Here is a 20390-nt window from a genome sequence, read left to right on the forward strand (position 1 = left end):
GGCCGCGCGCCTCCGATGAAATCTCGCCCTTCCCCGCCCCAGGTCTCGCGAGGTTCTCCCGCTCTTCCTCCCCCCTCCCCGAGCACGATGCAGCGCAGGAATGTGAAAGGCTCCCGCCCGCCGCCATTTTCTTTCTTTCTTGGCAGGCAGCGAGCGGGGCAGGAAGCGGTGGCGGAGCGAGTATGGCGGACTATTCCACGGTGCCCCCTCCTGCTTCGGGTGCACCCGGGGGAGGCGGCGGTGGAGGTGGAGGAGTGAACGATGCCTTTAAAGACGCGCTGCAGAGAGCTAGGCAGGTGTGTGAGGAACGTGGCTCTGCAAATCAATGGGTGCCCAGGGCAGCTCCCGGCCAGGCCTCGGCGCCTGAGCTCGGGGGGGCGGTGAGGAGGGGCCCTCCGCCAGCTTCTCGGCGCGGTGGGAGCGGCGTCGTCCCATGCCAACACCTCCCTCCGCGCTGCCGGTCCGCCTTCCTCGAGGCGGCGAAAGGTCTCCCGGTCAGCCTCCGGCCGCCTCCGCTCCGCCATTGCTCGCGGAGCTCCGCGCTGCCGTAGGGCCTGAGGGGAGGCGAAATCTCGGCGGGCGCGGCGCCTTATCGCGGCCCGGGGCTCGGCGCGAGAGGGCGGCTCCGCGCTCGGCCCCGTATTGTGTCCCCCGAGGCGCCCGCGCTGCCCGCCGACCTGCTCAGACCGGTTGGGAAGGCGCGGACTGAGGGCTGCGACTCGGAAATTCTTCAGCCCGAAGTTCCCTTTGTAGTTGTTGCGCTACGGGCGATGCTTTCATGAATTCTCGGGCAAAATTTTCGCCTCGTCCGGTAATAACCGATCGCGGTTTGGGCAACGTTTGAAGAGCTGGCGCAGTCGGGACTGGCCCCAGCAGTCAAGCTCTTCGACGTGCCGCAGTGTTTCTTGAAGAACGGGCAGGAAAGGAAAAGCCCCTTTTAGGAGAAATACAGGGGGGAAAAAAAAGTTTTTATTATTTGAAGAGTAGGGGTTGTTTAACAGATTAAATAATATAGAAAGCTTTGGTGTTAAAGGATGACCGCGGTCTCCTGGAATACACTAAAAAATTAACCTCTCTTTGCAGAGCTGTTTTAGCAGCAGCCTTCCATTTACTTGTTTTGGGTCATTGTAGTTTGTATCATATGACGACCTTAATGTTGTTCAGAAGACCTGCTTTTTGTTGTTGCTTTTTCCCTCACATCTGCCTTTTGTTTAGATTGCAGCAAAAATTGGGGGAGATGCTGGTACATCCATGAATTCCAATGACTACGGTTATGGAGGACAAAAAAGACCTCTCGAGGATGGAGGTATGCACTCTTTACTGCTGCATTTATTTTTACTCAGTGTGGCCAGGGTGCCAGAAAGATTTCAGGTGCTGTTTTTTGTTTTGTTTTCCATAGCACAATAGAAAAGCATTTTGTTCCGTTTATAGATCATGACATGCTTTTTCATTTTCAGTTCAATGGGGAAACTTCTTTTAAACCGCATAAGCCTGCTTTAAAATACTTTAGAGTGTGGCTTAAAAACTATTAAGAAAAAAATGAGTGCTGGGGAGGGGGACAGATAATTTTGTGGCTGAGAAACGCTTGTTACAGGTATGTTATTGAAGTCTTCTGTTTGTTACATGTGACAGATTGCAGTTTCCGAATGGCAATTAGAATGAGAAGTGGCCATTCTTTGGGTTGCTTCATATACTTTATTACCACACAGGTTCAATTAATAGTATTAATGAATTTTATTGTAAAAGCATAGGACTTTAAAAAAGACAGGAAAGGTAAATTTTCTACTTTGTAGACGTTTTCACTTAGTGTAATGTTAAAGTATATAATATATACTAGATCATAGTTAAGTCTCCTAGTTTGTCGCAAATTTTTGAATTTCTTTTATACTGTAATAAAGATTTCTCCTGAAGTGTGTGTGTGTGTCCTCTTCTGTCTCTTACTAAGCAGCCAGTTTTAACTGAACAGGGTTTGATATGTTTAGTAAACTCACAAAATCCTGGCTAAAATATGGAAAGAAATCTCTGAACTTGTTGAAATGTTCTCGTAGGTCTTACAAAAGGGCAATGCTTTTTTTTTTTTTTCCTTTGAGAGGATTGAAACTCAGTCTACAGAATGTAACTAAGGCTTTATATCAGGAGTTCTTGTGGCCTGTAATAAAGTTTTTTTCTATTGATGGTGAGGTTTTTAATATACAAAAATGAGCTAATGATGCTTCAGATGATATATGTAATGTATTCTTTTTATTTTATGTGTAGATGGCTCTTGGACAAGTCCGAGCAGTACAACACACTGGGAGGGAATGCCCTCTCCTTTTAAAGGCAGGAATTTTTATTTATTACCTGTGTTTAGTATGTAAACATGACATAAACTAGTGGATCTTTCTGGATAGACACAAATATTTCTTGGAATATGTGTCTTGAATTTTTGCTGCACATAAATTATGGTGGTTCATATAACCTATATTTTGGGGTGGGAAGGAAGCATCTGAAGTCTATCCTTTCAGATAAAGGTTAATTATGCCTTTTATTCCTTTACTGTACAAAAAGGATTTGGATGGTAGTGATGTAGTTGCTTTGAATCTGCTTTTTTTTATTTTTGAAGTTTTATGCTATGAAATGCTTGATATTTGATAGGAGTTTTGTTCCAACATCCAGGTTGAGATTGCATTGCTATGTGATACTGTTGTGTTTTCAAATGTTTGATCTAGACTTGTAGTCATTGTCAGAATTTTTTTCTTTAAATTGTTGTTAGTTTTTGTATGGATTTTTTTTTAAATTATAGAAGCATCATTAGCTTGAGCAACCAACAGACCTAAACTTTGTTCCTTGTCTTAGTTAAGTTTCAGTGACTGGGTATCTGAGCGATCTACTGTGTGTTCTTAAAAACTCCACCTTTTGTTTAACTACTGAATAGATATACAGAAAAACCTAACATCTTTTCAGCTGTACTAACCAAGTGCTGAGTGCTCGTGAGATTCTTTCTTCTATTCAGATGATCAACTCCCTGAAATTGGAGAAAAATAAAAAAGGAAAAATAAAAAAGGGGGACTAAAATACACTGGAAGGTTGCACTTCACTCTAAAAGGTGTTAACAGTTCTTGAATTTCTTGGCAAAATATTTAAAAAATCTTAATTTTGCAGATCAACCAGATGCTAAGAAAGTTGCTCCTCAGAATGACTGTAAGTAGTTTTTATTTTGTTGGAAAAAAAAAAAATTCTAAACAAGTGTAGTATTTTCAGAATGACAGTTTCAAACTGTGTTCTGGTAGGTGCTACTTTAATCAGTGAGATCAAAAGAATGGCTGGGGGAGTTATACCTTCCTTTTTTGAAGCTGTGCAAATCTGCTTGGTAAAACTGAAAAGGATATATTAGCAACAATTGAGAATATTTTTGTTACATTTTTAAACTTCTTGATAAGACTTCTTAAATACTCAGTTTGGACAGACATCTGTGCGGATGAATTTTATCAAACAAAAAAGCTGTAAAATATAGTATTGTCTTGAAATTAATTTTCAAAACTTGCTTTATAGCTTTTGGAAATCAGCTACCACCAATGCATCAACAGCAAAGGTAAGAGTTAATGCTACATCTTACGTAAAGTTTTCCACTGTACTGAAAGAAAGCAGTTTCAAGAAATTCTTTTGGAAAAGTGATATCGATGCATAAAACAGTTACTCCATGTTTGTGTCATACACTGAAATTTAGCTGCAGCATTCCCACGCCAAACCTTTAAAATGCATCTGGTAATATCTTGCTGTCTGTCTTTTCTTGGCAGCCAATGCTCTGCATCAAAAATAGTAGGAGGAAAATGAATTGCTTTTCCTTAGTAGTGTTACCAAAACTTGGAAGTAGATCTAAAGGGAAAGGAGCTTGGTGCTGTCTTGTAATAGATTCAAAAAATAAATAGGGGTAGAATTAAAACAGCTTATCATTGTCAGCTACTTTTGGTACAACTTAAGTTTTTGTTACTTGTCCCTAAACAAGTGCATCCAAAGTATTCTGTCCTTTGCCGTTGAGGGACATATAGATGAAACTGTTTTAATAATACACTGGCCTTTTCTATACTCCATGCCAGTTAATAAAGAGAATAAAGGAAAGAATCAATTGACTCATGTTAAATTTGTTCTGGTCACATTTGAATATTCTTAGTTTGCTTGCCACTATGCTTGTGTGTGACTTTCAAAGTTAGTGAGAAGCATGAATGCCAAGTCAATGATTGGGACGCTGACTTCCTTCCTCCAGTTTAATGGGATGTTATTTCTAAATTTGGTCTCTGTATGCTCATTGTCTTTGTTTGATTTAACTTACTCTACAGGTCTGTGATGACAGAGGAGTACAAAGTTCCAGATGGAATGGTTGGATTCAGTAAGTATCTGACTACAGTACTGCATTATAGTGAGGGATTTTTAGCAGATGCTGTTAATGCAAATATCTTTCTCTATTTTCTTTCTCCAAGTCATTGGCAGAGGTGGAGAGCAGATTTCACGCATACAGCAAGAGTCAGGATGTAAAATACAGATTGCACCTGGTAACTATTTGTTTGCTTTTTTTTTTTTGTCTGGTTGCCTTCATCCATACCTTCATTTAAGGTACATTTTAATTCATGTGCTAATCATGGTTATCACAGATTAAAGAAGCACAAAGTAATGTAATAAAAAGAATTCTTTACTTCAGTGACCTTCCAGTTTATGTATTATGTCTAGCTTCATCAACTCTTCCTGACTGCTAAATTGATTTCATTTTATAACCCTAGATAGTGGGGGCCTGCCTGAAAGATCATGCATGCTAACTGGAACCCCAGAATCTGTTCAGTAAGTAAAATAAATTCCTGATATTCATACTTAAATATGCAGTACATTTTTTAGATCTAAATGTAATGTTTAGGTACTGTTTGTTTCCATTCAAGAGGCCATCTAGTGCTAACTATGTACAGAATCCCTGATACTGCAGTCAGATCCCTCAGCATATTTGTGGTTTTAAGACAGAAGTATGTATGTAATTACTAAACTTAAATTTCTGAGTCCAAAACATGTTTTTGGTAGTGTTTATCTAATTGTACGCTTCTTGAGGATGAAATGCATAACTGAATGATAAAAACAAAAATCTAATATGCAAAAAATGAAACTCAATTGCAATTCAAAAGATTTAGGTGAAGAGTAATGCTTCAGAGAAGGGGTTACTCAAAGTGCAGTTTGACAGTTCTGAAGTATGTGGTGTAAACTGTGTAATCAGAGGTACAAAAGTGATGCCAATCAGCAAAACACACTTCAGCATTCCTGTGTTGAAAGGAGAAGGTGACAGCAAAGTCATTTTTTACTGGGACAGAAGTTTTATGCTTACTTGAAGACTTGCTTATCTTGGCTTGGCTAGGAATGATCTTAGCTGCGTCAGTATTCTTGGTAGTGCCTCATTAGCTGCTCCCACTTTATAGTTTCAGGTAAGGCCTACAGCTACGTGTTGTTCCATTGTTAAAGCAGCATGGCATTCACCTTGTACCTTGCAGCTAAGTATGCTGCTGTTTGTAATGCCATTCCTTTATGGGAGTTTCCTTTCTAATTATAGTCTATTCGGCTCATGTGTTATAAGGAAGAGTTTGTAGCTGGTGTTAGTGCTGTAATAATGATTTTACTCTGGCACTTGACTGTATGTGAGGTGTCTGCTTTTCTTGTAATGGTTAGAAGTGCCAATATCCTTACATTTCATGCAGAATTGAAAAGCAACTATGACTGTACTGGTTTATTGTATATGCTAGGTTTATTGTAGTCTTTATTTCTTTTACCTTGTTTGTAAGTGTTAGCATAAAATGCTCTAAAACTAGCTGCTTGTAGGTGAAAGAAAAAGTTCTGTCACACTAGGTTGCCCAAATTAATTACTTGATTAGTTAAGAGTAAAGTTAGAATAAACTTTAGTGTTTTGTGATTTTAATGCACTGGGCAAGAATAAACTGTGGCTATGTCAATTCCTCAAGTAAACGGTGAAGGTTTTAATAATATTTTTAAGGATGAGGTTTCCATCATTTTTTCCTGAACTAAGTTTTCTGTATGTAATTCAGGCAAAATAGTTATGTTTGAGGGGCAACATTTACTTCTGTATTTGGTAAAGGAACTATCTTGGGATGTTGGGGTGCTTTTAAGTCTACCGCATGACTTTGTCATTAGTTTCTTAAGGTTGTGGTAAAAAATTTACTGAATTTTTCCTTATTTCTTAGGGTGAAGGTGACTGTGCTTCCTCTGCAGAAATTTTTTGGCTGATGATAATTTTGCAGAGAGCCTTTTGACATTCCTGGTGTTTCTCAGTTTAGCTGCACATTGTGCAGTTTAGTATTTTTTTTTTTTTTTTTTTGCACAGCCATGTATGTTGTTGTTCAGTAAAACAAACAAACAAAACCCCATGGATTTGATGACTTGGATCCTTGTAATTTATAGACCCTTCTGTGCTTGTCCTGATCAAGCAGAATGAAAGAATTAGTTTGATAATGTGAATGAGTTGAAATTTCAGCCTGTGAGCAGTTCAGGATAAATCTGTGTGTGTACAATTACTGCAGATACATAACTAAAAGACAGTCCTTTCAGCCTAGCTGTTGTTTGATACATTGGAATGTTTTCCTGAGAAACTGCCCGCTCTCTGATCATCCTCTGGACCTGTTTTAACAGATCCATGTCCCCAGTACTGAATGCAATACCCTATGTGGGGTCTTGTGAGAGCAGAACAGAGGAGAAGAATTGCGTCCCTCATTCTGCTAGTCATGGTTCTTTTGATGCAGCCCAGGATGTGCTTGCAGCCTAAAAAGCCACATGTGTATGGCTGACTCAGTGAGTTTTAACATCAACCAGTACTCTTCAGAACTTCTTCCAGTCCATTCTCCACCTTGCCTGTGTTTGTGCTTGGGGTTGCCCTAACCCAGCTTGTTAGGAGATAGTGATCTTTATGATGGTTAACTTGCACAAACTTGGCAAAAATCATCGTCCAGCAGAGATATAATCCCTTTAACTGTTAAAGAAGCTGTTAGGTGTGTTGTGCATTTTGATGCTAGAATACACACTGGAAAGGGACCTGGGAAAAGGATTAAAAACACTTCCCTTAAGAGAGCTGCATCATGGTTGATACCAGATTACTACTTTTTTTTCTTTCAAGGCCTTAAAGGAAGTTACATGGGGGGGGCGCTCGGTGTCTTGTGAAGCATATGTTTATGAAGCAGCAGGTATCATTGATGCATTTCTGAAACTTAAGTGCATAAAGGGGTCTAAGATCTTTTAATTTTATTTCTTCTAAGGAGAACAGACACGGGCAAGTAATAATTGTAGGACTAAGTGTATTTACAAGGATGTATGTTCCTTCACAGATCAGCAAAAAGATTACTTGATCAAATAGTTGAAAAGGGAAGACCTGCACCTGGCTTTCATCATGGTGATGGACCTGGAAACGCAGTCCAAGAAATTATGATTCCAGCAAGTAAAGCAGGATTAGTTATTGGTAAAGGTGGAGAGACAATTAAGCAATTACAGGTATATATGTGTCTGTTTTTTAAGTGTGTGGTAATATTAGATCTGGTTTTGAGTGAGTATTGACCTCCCTTTTGTTGAATAGGAGCGAGCAGGTGTCAAAATGGTCATGATTCAAGATGGTCCACAGAACACTGGTGCTGACAAGCCCCTTAGAATAACTGGAGACCCTTATAAAGTTCAAGTAAGGAATCCTTCAGAATTCAGAAGATTTGAAAATCTGTGCTGATGTTGCAGTGCCTAAATGAACTTTCTTTGTGTTTTTAGCAAGCCAAGGAAATGGTGCTGGAGTTAATTCGTGATCAAGGTGGCTTTAGAGAGGTGCGCAACGAATATGGGTCACGAATAGGAGGAAATGAAGGGATAGACGTAAGCATGGTTGAAAAACTTGTTCACTGTATTTTGAGATGTTAATGTTAAAATGTTAAAGTGATTAATACTGTTGAAAGTTTTTGACTAGATTCTGAAAGTAACGGTAGTTTGTGTTTGCTAATTGCTTAAGTTTTGCCTTTAAATAGTGTGCAGTATTCGTTTTATTACCAACAGTTCTGAAGAACTTCAGTTAGCTGGCGAATTTAAGTCTTGTAAATGAGAGCAAGTAAGTTTTATGGCTAAGTATATAATGGTATATAATGATGGATGTCATTACAGAAATTGGAGTTTAGACATTAGAATATTTAATTCCACCTGTTACGCAAGTTTTGAACTCATAACTTCATCAGAGGTGAAGTTGAAAGTTACACCTACTGAAATCTGCTATTTAGGCCCATTAGAACTTCATGCTCTTTGCTTATGGAAAACGTACTTTCCCCTGCAATTTCTGCCATTATAAGAATGTGCAGTGCAGAGGATTTCCTTCTCTTTTATGTTTTTTTCTTCCATTATTTATTGAGCTTGTGGCTTGATAGGTGATGTTAAAAAATAAAAAAATCACTCTTCAAAAAGCCTGAAGTGGCATAGGTCCTGCCTTAGTTTACCATTCTAATATGTTTACCTTTAATTTTGTTTAAGGTTCCAATACCACGGTTTGCTGTAGGTATTGTAATTGGAAGAAATGGAGAGATGATAAAAAAGATACAGAATGATGCTGGTGTTAGGATCCAATTTAAGCCAGGTTGGTAATGAATCTGTATGCTATTGTGAATGAGTTTTATGGATTACATATACTGGAATTGTTCATTTTTATTCTAGATGATGGAACAACTCCTGATAGAATAGCCCAAATCACAGGGCCTCCTGACAGATGTCAACATGCTGCAGAAATTATTACAGATCTCCTTCGGAGTGTTCAGGTTGGGTAATACTTAATATTATTTCATATCTGCTATTTGGCTTTTAGAAACCCTCTGTTAAAAATAGTGTGTAACAAGAAAAATGGTAATGGCATCATCTGAATTTCCTTCAAAGTTAAGTCTGAGATATGAATGTTTGCTTTTACAGCTGCAGTTTTGGTAATCAAGTTGGCACTGGTAATACTGATTCAAAGACAGAACAGCAGTCGATCTCTGTTTTAGAGTTGCTTTGTTTGTTGTGTCGTCTTAGCAGCCAGTATGCTGTTACCTTTAATTGAAATTAGTGCTTAAAAACTGTTTTTCATGAGATAGGCCTTGCCACTACATCTTCAGAAATTGTATCTTTGTACATTTGAAACTTTTTGCTCTTTTAGTTTATCCTTTCCATTTCAAAGATGAGGAATCTTTTGATATGCAGAGTTATGTAAAAACATGTAAAACATAATTCAGGTGTTTTGTAAGATTCTACTTTATCAGAACTTTGTAAAACATCAGATCATTTCTGAACAAATGATGTGATTATTCCAAGCAAGTAACCAGCTGACATAAATGATTTGTTTTGCAGTAATTTTCATAAATATGCTAATTTGTTGCTTTTTGTTTTTAGGCTGGTAACCCTGGTGGACCAGGAGGACCCGGTGGTAGAGGAAGGGGTAGAGGTCAAGGCAACTGGAACATGGGGCCTCCTGGTGGATTACAGGAATTCAATTTTATTGTTCCCACTGGCAAAACTGGATTAATCATTGGCAAAGGCAACGTATCTTTACATATATGTGCATCTGTGTGTTAAAATAATTTTCTTTCTGTTTCTATAAATAGCCATACTAATGAGGTGCTTCAAGAAAAGCTTCTGCATGTGGTTCTGTATATAGCATAGCAACACAGTCCTGAATTACAGCACCTGTAATATTCTTTTCATAGGATGGCTTGATTTGGAAGGAACTTTAAAGATCATCCACTTCAATCCCCTGACATGAGCATAGTTGCCAACCACTAGATCAGGTGCCCAGTGCCCCATCCAGCCTGGCCGTGAATGCCTCCAGGTGTTCAGGATGAGGCATCCAAAACTTCACTGGGCAGCCTGTGCCAGTGCCTCACCATCCTCTCAGTTAAAAAATAAAAAATAAATAATAATTTTAAAAAAATTTCTTCTAACGTCTAATCTAAATCTCCCTTTTTAGTTTAAAACCATTATCCCTTGTCCTAGCACTATCAGTCTTTGGGTAGGAAAGATTCTCTTCAGCAAAACAAACCTCAGTAGCTAAAAATCAAGCAGTCAATTTCTCTAACCCACATATTTAACAGTGATAAATACTAAGCTACGTTTGTAGTGTTTGCTAGACTCTTAAACATGTATTCTACTTAACTTGCATTTGAATTTGTTTCATCAGCCTAGTCTTACTGCATCTGTAATCCACTCTAAAACAGATTTTCAGACATTATGGTGAAGATCTTTTGCAGTGAAATCCTGTGACAATTTCTTTGCTGTTTATCACTTCTCATAGAATTTCATTTTTTTAAGTTAGTGTATGCTTGTAAATGCTGATCTTCTTTTGTAGTTCAGTTCTTGACCAAACAGGTTGATTTTATTTATTTAATGCCAAAGGACCTGTTTTGAAACTTTTGTTTCTACTAATGATACAGATATCTTAGAATTCTCTAACGGGAAGAGCTGGTTTAGGGCTATTTGTATTTCTGTTTGTAGTGCACTGCAAAAAACACAAACATTGCCATATGTTCATTTTCTAAGGAGTTTTGTAATCTAATTACTGCTTTATAACAGGATAAGGCTTTACAGTTGTACTCAATGATAACTGCAGGTACTGTTTGCTGTTTGTGACTAATAATAATGTTATGTCTTTACATGAGTGGAAAAAGAAGTGAACAACATAGGAAGAGTTCTTTGCTGTTTGATGTTTTTTTAAGTAACAGTATTGTCTTAAATCATATTTACTGATTTATTGCAACCAATACTTTAGGTACAGTGAAAAGACTTTTTAATGTGCTCTTAAAGTGCTCTTATATGACTCATGCATAAGTGACTTCTCGGTTCTTTATTTTAAACTTCCTTACAGATGATTTTTCTGTTCTGATTGAATCTTAGTATTTTCACTTACTGCATTAATGTTATAGAAGTTGTCTGTTTCATTATAGGTGGTGAAACTATTAAAAGCATAAGCCAACAGTCTGGTGCTAGAATAGAACTTCAAAGAAATCCTCCTCCTAATGCAGATCCAAACATGAAGATGTTTACTATCCGTGGAACACCCCAGCAAATAGATTATGCACGGCAACTTATAGAAGAAAAGATTGGGGTGAGCGTTCAAGTATATTTTGTTCTACAATTGGTCTCCTGTGAGATTTTTTTCCTTTTATTTCACTTCCAAATTACTTTATCAGGTATTTGGTTGGTTGATAATGAATTGTGTCTGTGTTGATACTTAAGTAAAGTTTATTTTTGTAGTGGTAAGTTGTTGAATATGCCTGCTTTGTGCGTACTTGACAACTTCAAAGATATCCTTCATTTTCTTAAAACTAGTAAACTCCTTGTTTAGTATTCCACTCTTAATATACAGTCTTGGTATGTTCAGTTACAGTTTTAATTCTTAAATAACACTGTATTTTTGTATGTCTGTATGTGCAGGTAAAAAAGCTTACTGCCTGGTTTTTGAACCTGACCTTACCAATGATGTATAATCATTGTGATAGCCAGATTGAGATACATCAGTATTTTAAAACACTGATGGTCTTGCTTTGTCATCGTCTTTTTTTTTTTTTTTAATTCAACTTGTGGAAAAATCAGTGTTTTTCTAAAATTTTTCTTCATCAAGAAAACTGAAATAAATGCAACTTAGAGCAGCTGTGGAAGTAATGATTTAACTCTATTTGTTAACCTAATTAAACGTTGCCAAAAAGACCATGTTCTCCGAGGAAATTTAAAAGCCATCAGACCTTTTAGATGCCATTCTTTAATTGTTCGTATTTATACACCTAAGCTGCAGAAAAGCCCTTACTCTGGGTTTATTTTCATCAGTGTGCTATTTCTGTTACAGGGTCCGGTAAATCCATTGGGTCCACCTGTTCCACATGGACCCCATGGTGTTGTTCCTGGCCCACATGGACCCCCTGGGCCACCAGGCCCTGGTGCTCCCATGGGACCATATAACCCAGCTCCTTATAATCCAGGGCCTCCTGGCCCAGCACCTCAGTAAGTATTGCTTCAGCGAGCTTTCTTCTTTGCAATGTGACCCTGAGTCTGGTTCTCAATTTATTCTATTACTTGGTCTTTTCTAGTGGTCCTCCAGCTCCGTATGCTCCACAAGGATGGGGAAATGCTTATCCGCACTGGCAGCCACCAAATCCACCAGATCCAGGTAGGGAATGGAGCGCAGTTTACTGTAGCGTGGTAAACTTCGAATGTATTTGTTTTGTCCTTACAAGTATATGCATTCTTAATACGTGTGTTTCACTGGTAAATCTGAAAGGTTTTCTTTACAGATGGTCAGTTTATGTATGGTTTATACTTTCCCAGTTTCTTGAGATGTTGAAATGTGGTTGTTAGAGCTGGAATGTGCTTCTTCATTAAATGTTATTGATCTTGCATCCCAGTTTATGATGCTTCTTGTGAGGTGCTTGGTTATCTGCTTTTGTGCAAATCCATCCATTTTTTCTTGTAATGGAATATGATGAGCTTTTATGTTGTTACATAAAGTTCTTTGATGAGAATGTTTTCTTTTTCAGTACTCAATGAGTTCTTCTTTTATTTTAAACAGCCTCCCTGATCCTGACTTTGAACAGTATGCTGTATTGTGTATTTCTAGCTTTTGTTGACCTATATGAGATTGCTCTTCAGAGTCTGGTACAAATATATTTTGTTCAGTTGTTTTTGAGGAATAAAACTTCTGTTGCACTGTTTTTAATACAGTAAAAGTACATAGGATTATGTATTTTGAGGCTTTGCTTATAATAGTTTTGTATTTTCTTTGAAATGCATCTTTGTAGGATCTGTTTTTTCTATTTCTGTTTATCTTTGTCAAAATCAGGAGTTTTTTCTTAATTACAACTTCCTGAAGTTTTAGTCTCCTGCTTTTAAGTTACATCCTTTGGTTGGACTAAAGCAAGTGGGGAATCTCAACTGCAGTCACAGAAGGCATGGTAAGGCTAGATGCTTGAGTCACTTGTACCTCATTTGTTTGAGGCAGGCATTCTTCAGAACTTCAGCTGAAAGATTTCAGTTTCCTTTTTTGTTAAAACGGAATACATCATTTTCTGATAGCCACCGATCCTGGAACGAGTGCAAAAAGATAGGACTTAGGAGGATGTTACAAGCTAGACTTTGTTTGTATTGAAGTCTTTTATATAGCTGCTCTTGGCAAAGAACCATCTGTAGATTCAGTTCCTGAACTTATATGGTAATTTTGCATGCGTTCTGTTTTGTATTTAAATTGCCTGTTGCCAGTACTTGAAAGTAGAATGATTCAGGGTGACTTGACTTGAAGTCTCAGCCTACTGGTTGTCATTTAATCCAAAACCACTGCCAAAAAGTTGGTCTTTTTCGTTACCACATTTTCATGGCTTTATTAAGAAAAATGGCAAATACCTGTCTGGATAATTTTATTGCTGTTTTTCAGGTAAATACTTGACTTATAAATCTAACGAGGTTTTCGTTGGTGCAGTTTTCGTTGGTGTTTCTTTTGACTAGCTTTTACTTGAACAATTTCTATACAGGTGTCCACAGTCACTCATTTCAACACAACAAATGGGTCATTTTTTTGGTGTTGTCTTTTTTTTTTTCCCCAGATTCTTTCTCCATGCCATGCTTGTATTGTTGCATGGTAGTGGAGCTAGTTACTACAGTCAGATTCTTTGGAAATTCGGTGAACTGCACATTGTGTTCTTCTGTTCTGGAGAAATAGCTATAAAAGGCAAGGGGTGGGGGGTGGAACCAAGCAATCGCTTATTTGCTATTTCCAAGTAACCTTAGAATCCTACACATTAGCTCTGTGTTAAATGAGGCTGTGTAGTATTGGCTACATCTGTCATGAGTATACTGTTCTGTGTTTATCCATGCAAGCTGTTTGATAGATGTGGTTCCTTCTGCTTTTATGTTTTGTAACATGTTAAGCTGAGTATGCAACTCTTCTCTTGTGTGGAAGCATTTCTGCAGTGAACACGTGGTAGGTTTTCCTTTGACAGTCTCCTCAGAAAAGTTAAGCACAGCCCCAGAGTATAATAATATTGTTTAAATCCACAGTTGTCAAAGCTAGCAGTGTAGTTTAAAAGGGGAGAAGCCAACTCTTAACTTTGCTTTCTATATGCTGATACTACTGTATGCATATTGACTGGTTACATCTGACTGCTTAATGCAATACTGCATGAAATTTGTTGTGTTCTGGTTTTCACATCTCTGATGTTTTTTCTCAGGGGATTTCTTCTTTCTCTTCAGTCAGTCACTTACTTACCTATTTTTGGTTTGGGGAAAACATATTTTCATTCCCATAGTTGTTCTCCTAAAATGTCATTTGTATATGTGTTCTTATGTGAAATTTTTCATCATTTGGCCCCAATTATTTGCAGTTACTTATGTTCTTCAAGGATGCAAATCATACTAAAGGGAGCTGATTGTGTTATAGAACATCATGGTTTCTAATAGCAGATATGAAATTTTTGTGGATTGCCAGTGTGTTAATGTAATCAATCTCTGTGTGATTCAGCAAGAAGAATAACTGTTCCTACAGGCTATATGTGAGAAACGTTAGAGAAGTAAGACTCTAGGAAGCAACATCATTGGCCTACCTAGATGTAGTTAAAAATAAGGGAAGCATGGAAATAGCCACAGAAGATGCGAATGTTGCAATCATTTGTTTTACTAAAAAGCTGTAAGTAAACAGTGATGCTTTATAGCCACGTATGGGAATCCAGGTTCTTAAAATACTGTGTTTCTGTATTTTACTGTTTAAAAAAAAAAAAGAAAAGCATTGCAGTTGCCTGATTTTTGCCAGTATTGTGGGTGCAAGGCTATAATGAGAGTGAAATCATTGAAGTTTGGTAGTAGAATGATTCATTGTTGCAGCTGTTTAGTAACATGACTGCTTAAATAATTTTTAATATGTTTCTGTTTAAAAAAATTAGTACATGGTGCTGTAGCAGTCTTGTGAAATATGCTTTATACAATGCACTTATACAAAACTCGATAGAAAGCTTGTGCTAGAAAGGAAAAATAGAAGGCTGACATGATTAATTAGATGGATTTTTCTTTGGAGGAAAATATGGCCTAGGACAGAGTTAATTGAGAGCACTGTTTTCATAAGTGCTGTATTTGATTTCATAGGTAAGCCAGGAACAGATCCTAATTCAGCAGCATGGGCAGCTTACTATGCTCACTATTATCAGCAGCAAGCACAGCCACCACCTGCAGCCCCTCCTGGTGGACCAGCTACAACCCAAACCAACGGACAAGGTAGCTGCTCAGTAAAGTGGATAAGTTTCTCATTCCTGTGGGTGTAGATGTGCCATAATTTTCTATTGTCTTTGTATGTTGGGTAAACTTATTGTAAGGTAAATTGTTTTCTTAGAAGAATATTGTTCACAGCTTTCAGTGTTGCTGTTTGTTATATCAGCATTAATGAATGTAGTCTTTTCTGTCTTGTAACTTCAAACACATAGTTTTCCTGCTGCTTAGTCTAGTTTAATTTGCATCTTTATAGTGTGGTCAGTCAGAATTAAAAATGGAACGAGCCAGTTAATTGCCATTTGCTTGAACAGTTGCCTCACTTCCTGTGGTTTTAAGGAAATTATAGTTGTTGTATTAAGTTGTGTATTAAATAGTTAGAGGCTTAATGCATTTTAATTAGCATTTTATACTGTGAGTGTGTACACTTTTCTGAATTGTTTGCATTTATAGCAGCTTATTTCACACAGGCTTTTAGTGAAGGATTTGAATAATATTGAGATTATTGCTTAAAAAATTCATCTGATTGTAAATTGTTATATAAAACCAAAATTAGTCATTTTATTTAAACCTTTATTTCTTGCTCAATTCAGGAGATCAGCCAAACCCAGCACCAGCAGGGCAGGTTGACTATACAAAGGCATGGGAGGAATACTACAAAAAAATGGGTATGTGTGCATATTTTTCTTGTTTTGTGGTAGGATGTTGTAGGAGATCTGCATGTCTCATGTCTCATTTGATGAGATTTATTTTTCTTAGTTAAAGAAAAATGCATTATGGACTTGTCCCCTAAACTATAGCACTGAAACCCTGAACCTTGGAAGAAAAGCAGAAAATAATAGTGAAGGCATTTAATTGTATTAATTCCAGTAATGAGCATTGCAAAAAACCTGCTTAAAGATGTCTGTACTTGATCACTGGGAGAAATGATTTTTAGGTGCTTAAAATTTTGAGTATTTTAGAATATTTTCAAGCACGTTTTGGAGGTCTGGTTTGTTTTTTAATGAAAATGTTGGGTTTGGCGTTCAGTAGATTTGCTGTATATGCTTTCACTTAACTTCCATCTGCTTATTCTGCTTTCTGTCATCAAAGTATTAAAGTCATAACTAGCTTTCACTTTTGTGATGTGCTTTTTTAATAGCTTTTGCTTTGCAGCATTTAAGTTGTGCTTTCAACTGAAGTTTGTATATTGTTGCAAGCTTCTTGAAAATAGTTTGATCAGCCTGACTTCTAAGAAGCAAAGTGTATTTACATTTACAATTTAAGGTTCCATCACTGACTCTCTAACTAGAGAGAGAATATGCGATCTTGTGCATTGGCAGAAAGTGCTATCTTTTAAATCGCGGTAAATTCTGGTATGTACATGTTTAGACTGTACTGATCCCTCATGTTTACTATACATAGTGTAGATTTGTGTAAGAGGATATCTGATTTATTTGTTGGTTTTTCGTTTGTTGGGAGTTCTTTTGTTTGTTTAATTTTACTGGGACAGATTTTTTTTTAATTCTTTTCCCCCTCTTTGTATGGCACCCCCTTTTCTTCAGTAAAATATTTTAAAAGCTTTGGAGTTAGGAGTAATAACATGCTTAGTTCCTCCTACCAATGTGCAACCAACTTGATCTCAACTTGCCAAGATATAACTACCTTTATTCTTATTTTGGTGTAGCATATTTAAAGATATTTAAAGATGGATGTTATTTCAAGAATTGTGTATCAAAATGTAAAAATTGAACTTTGAAACTCTCAGTTTTCAAGAGGTAATGAACATTCTTCCAGTTTCATTTAACTGGTTTTGTTATTGTTTGGTTTGGTTCTGGTGGTGGTTAACTGTTTAAGTTTGCTGTCTCAGTTACTACAGCTCACATGGTCAATGCAAGGTACCAGAGCTTTTTTTAATTGCCCTTAAATTAAGAGTAATTTGATTTATTAGCAGTAGCTCTGCCATCTTTTTGATTTGTTATCTCTGAAAAGCAAAGTGAGGATTGCAGTACTCTTGCACTTGCTCTAACCAAATACTGGCTTGAAAGGTGGCGGGTAGCTCTGGGAGCAAGTCCAAAAAGGAGTCTTAACTCTAAGAAGACGATGTTAGGAAATGTAAAGAATTGTTCTTAGAATTGAAAATGGATAAATTCTAACAAAAATCAAGTAAGAGGTAAAACATGAAGTTCTGATCTTCATTTTTTTTTTCTGAGTCTTTGCCTGAGTTTGTAAATCATAAATGCCTTCTGCTTCTGTGATTTCAGAATGCTTTTAGAATTGTGGGTCATTCTTGGATTCCATTTCAGATTTCTCACAGCACAGATTATTACATGGTTGTTATTAAAAAATTGTACATATGCTGTTTCAGGTAATAGAACTGAAACGTGGGTGCAGAGCCCAAATAGTTTTAGTTCTGCAACTGGAGAAGACTATATTGATAAGCCAGTGATAAGCTCATGGTGGTGCTAAGCTAAACAAGTTTCATGTGATACTGCAACTAATGCTATGGATTTTTCTCATATAGTGACCTGAAAACTAAAATGCTCTGAATATTGTAATGAAAACTGGAATGCTGTTTTCCTAAGTGACTTTCTACTTGATTAATAGGACACAGCTAATCACAGAGGACATGTGTTTTGCCTATGATTTTTAAGCTTGTAATAACAGTGGCTTGAAAGTTACCTGTTACCAACTCACAAACATAGTGGCAAGGTCCGTCCTGTTTTTCAGACCCTTGTTTTGCTCAGGAACTATTGCTTTGAGTAGCAAATACAATTAAAAGTAAGACTGAAGAGCTAATGAAATTGCTTATGCACACTGGTAAGTTACTGTATGTGTGTCTTGTAGGTGGCTCAAGCCTTCTGTCTCGTAGTACCCTAAGTCGTACATTTAAAAACTTGTTTTAAACTTCAGGTTAACAGGACAGCAGTTTAATGCTTGAAGACATATTGGTGCTGTTGTCTTGAACTGAAGACATACTATTTTTCTTCCTCTCTGCTAGAGTTCAAGTAAACATTTAACTACATAAATAAAAGGATAATGGTTCCCAAGAAACATGAAGTCACGTTTCACTAAATGATCTGTATGTCGTTGTAGGAGTTAATGCGTATATTGCTTTGGAAACTTGGAAAGAGTGTATCCTGGGATGGTTTATAGCCACATTTTCAAGATAGCTTTGGTTAAACTTGCTGATCTGAAGCGTAAATTGTAATTTATGTTAGGGTATAAATGTAAATGGCAACGTATGGTTCCAGCTCAAGGTTTTCAGTAAATATTGGTTAGTTTTTCTAGGAAAACTTGTGTTACTGTATAATTAAAAAATGATGGAGAGAGGTTTTATTTTTTTTTTTTAATGATACCAACAGTGTAAGTGGAAAAACTGCATATTAGATACGGTTAGAGAATGGAAGGCTGTAATTTGTAGACATTTAAGATAGCACAGTGTCAGATATTCATTTTCTGCTCACACTTTTTATTCCTGAGGAGTTTGGGATTAAAAACAAAATCAAGAACAAACAAAAAAACACCTTTCTATCTGATACTGTAGAAAGCAGTTTATTAGAATCCTTGATACTTGTATTTCCCAGAAGACTGCTCTGTGGTCTTGTAGTTGAAAACTTCCAGCCTTCATCCTTTGGAAGCTCCCCCTTGTTAGCAGAAGATCAGACTAGGGGCACTGTCTTAAAATGGTGAAGAATGGAGGCTTGCATTTTACTAAGATTTGTTTGTTGTAGTGTGGTAGGATAGGGTTTGGTTTGGTTTCCTTGAACACTAGAAAAGGTGTAACAGTTTGGTTGGGGGAGTGGATGCGGGTCGTATTCCAACGGTAGTGTTTCAGTGGTAGCAATCCAGTCCTGCCTTTTTTTTCCAAATGGAAATATTCTGACCTCGTAATGTTTATTACAGTAGGAAGAATTGCTCTGTTTCAGAAGTTTAAGAAAATATATATGGACCTCTTCTGGCTGTGTGCAAGCAGTAGCTGAATAGAGAAGGTGGTTGTGTTCATAGTCAGGTATCTTCTTCACTGGTAACTAGCAAAGAACCTTTGAGATAAAAATCTGTGAAGAACGTAGTGGTAATAACTGGAGTGGTTTTGCTCTTTCTGAAGTAAGGGGAAAGGAAGCAAATAAGCTTGCTACAAACGTTTCTTGAAATAGTAGTATGGCTTAGGACTTAAGTTTGGCTGTAACATTTTTGAAAGAGTCAATGTATTAGTCTTATCACCTTTATTAAAATGTTTTAAGGTGCTGTTTGATTTTGTTGGAAAGATTGCATGTCTGTGTATACTTACAGACACTTGTGCCTTGAGCAGTGGTTTAGAAGTTTCAGGGCTATATTCTTCTGGAATAAAGGTTTACAAAAATTAATGCTCTTTTGAAAAAAGGTAATTTGCAGAAATCCAGAAATTTCACTGAGAAAACCAAAACTGGGAGAATGAACAGATGAAGTTCTGACAAATCAAGTATTGCAGCCCATACAGTACAAGATAAAGTCAGTCTAGGTAGGTGACAGAAAGTGATCTCCCCTGCTAACTTGTGTTTGGTTTAAACTGGTTGGTCAGAATCAGTTTAGACTGGATGTTATAAGCACTTATACTTTGGACTGTGGTTCAAGAGTTGGACAAACTTGTCTTAATGGTTCCTCAGTGGAAATCACTGCATTAAAAATAGAGTGAGTGGTAAGGTAAGAAGGAGCAACCACAAGGTTGTTCAGAAGTGTAAGCAAAGTGATGTTTGTTAGGCAGCGAGATTCTGAAATTGTTTCACTTCTGTTGTAGCAGCAAAGCCATATAATGTGAATCACTTGTAGGTCAAGCAGTTCCTGCACCTGCTGGAGCTCCGCCAGGTGGTCAGCCGGATTACAGCGCAGCATGGGCTGAGTACTACAGGCAGCAGGCAGCATATTATGCCCAGACGAGTCCCCAGGGAATGCCACAACATCCTCCAGCACCACAGGTATAAACTTGCTTCAGTGTGTTTTTTCTGGCTGGCTTCTGTTTCAGTGGTTATAGATGTTTTTTTGCATGTCTCCTGCTTTGTTACCTTTGGAGTATGCATTTTTTTTTTTCTTAGCACAGTAACTATTATCAGAATAAGTAATAGATGATGTTGTTTACGTGATAACTTGATTTCTGTATATATCTGTGTGTTTGGTGATTTTAATTT

General features: G+C 37.3%; 2 protein-coding genes across 5 annotated transcripts in view; one reads left to right on the forward strand and one right to left on the reverse strand.

Annotated features, from left to right (window-relative positions):
• Nucleotides 1-127, reverse strand: part of LOC104912484 (nexilin-like) — a 4419-nt gene extending 4292 nt beyond the window's left edge. The window contains exon 1 of the mRNA XM_010716249.2: nt 11-127. Within this exon, the coding sequence (XP_010714551.2) occupies nt 11-127 (117 nt within the window). The remainder of the gene's footprint in view (nt 1-10) is intronic.
• On the forward strand, nt 76-20371 carry FUBP1 (far upstream element binding protein 1). Of its 4 annotated transcripts, none has more exons than XM_019618846.2 (20): nt 76-296; nt 1216-1306; nt 2257-2319; nt 3142-3180; nt 3532-3571; nt 4317-4366; nt 4458-4529; nt 4755-4812; nt 7344-7506; nt 7589-7687; nt 7771-7824; nt 8515-8617; nt 8695-8795; nt 9403-9547; nt 10950-11110; nt 11849-12003; nt 12090-12169; nt 15127-15255; nt 15840-15914; nt 20035-20371. In XM_019618846.2, exons 1-20 carry the CDS (start codon nt 183-185, stop codon nt 20184-20186), a joined length of 1944 nt encoding a protein of 647 aa, XP_019474391.1. In that variant the 5' UTR covers nt 76-182; the 3' UTR covers nt 20187-20371. The 4 variants fall into 4 exon arrangements, with proteins under 4 accessions (XP_019474391.1, XP_019474390.1, XP_010714553.1 ...); XM_019618845.2 differs by having other exon boundaries at nt 77-296; nt 7771-7872; XM_010716251.3 differs by lacking the exon at nt 2257-2319 and having other exon boundaries at nt 77-296.
• Nucleotides 20372-20390: the final 19 nt, after the last annotated feature.

Source organism: Meleagris gallopavo, chromosome 10 (assembly GCF_000146605.3).
Source record: "Meleagris gallopavo isolate NT-WF06-2002-E0010 breed Aviagen turkey brand Nicholas breeding stock chromosome 10, Turkey_5.1, whole genome shotgun sequence".
NCBI classification, from domain to species: Eukaryota; Metazoa; Chordata; class Aves; order Galliformes; family Phasianidae; genus Meleagris; species Meleagris gallopavo.

Coding starts and splice junctions, on each gene's coding strand:
- FUBP1 (XM_019618845.2), top strand. CDS start 183: ATGGCGGACTATTCCACGGTGCCCCCTCCTGCTTCGGGTGCACCCGGG. Junction 7,688..7,770: donor GAGACCCTTATAAAGTTCAA/GTAAGGAATCCT, acceptor TTGTGTTTTTAG/CAAGCCAAGGAAATGGTGCT. Junction 15,256..15,839: donor AACCCAAACCAACGGACAAG/GTAGCTGCTCAG, acceptor TGCTCAATTCAG/GAGATCAGCCAAACCCAGCA.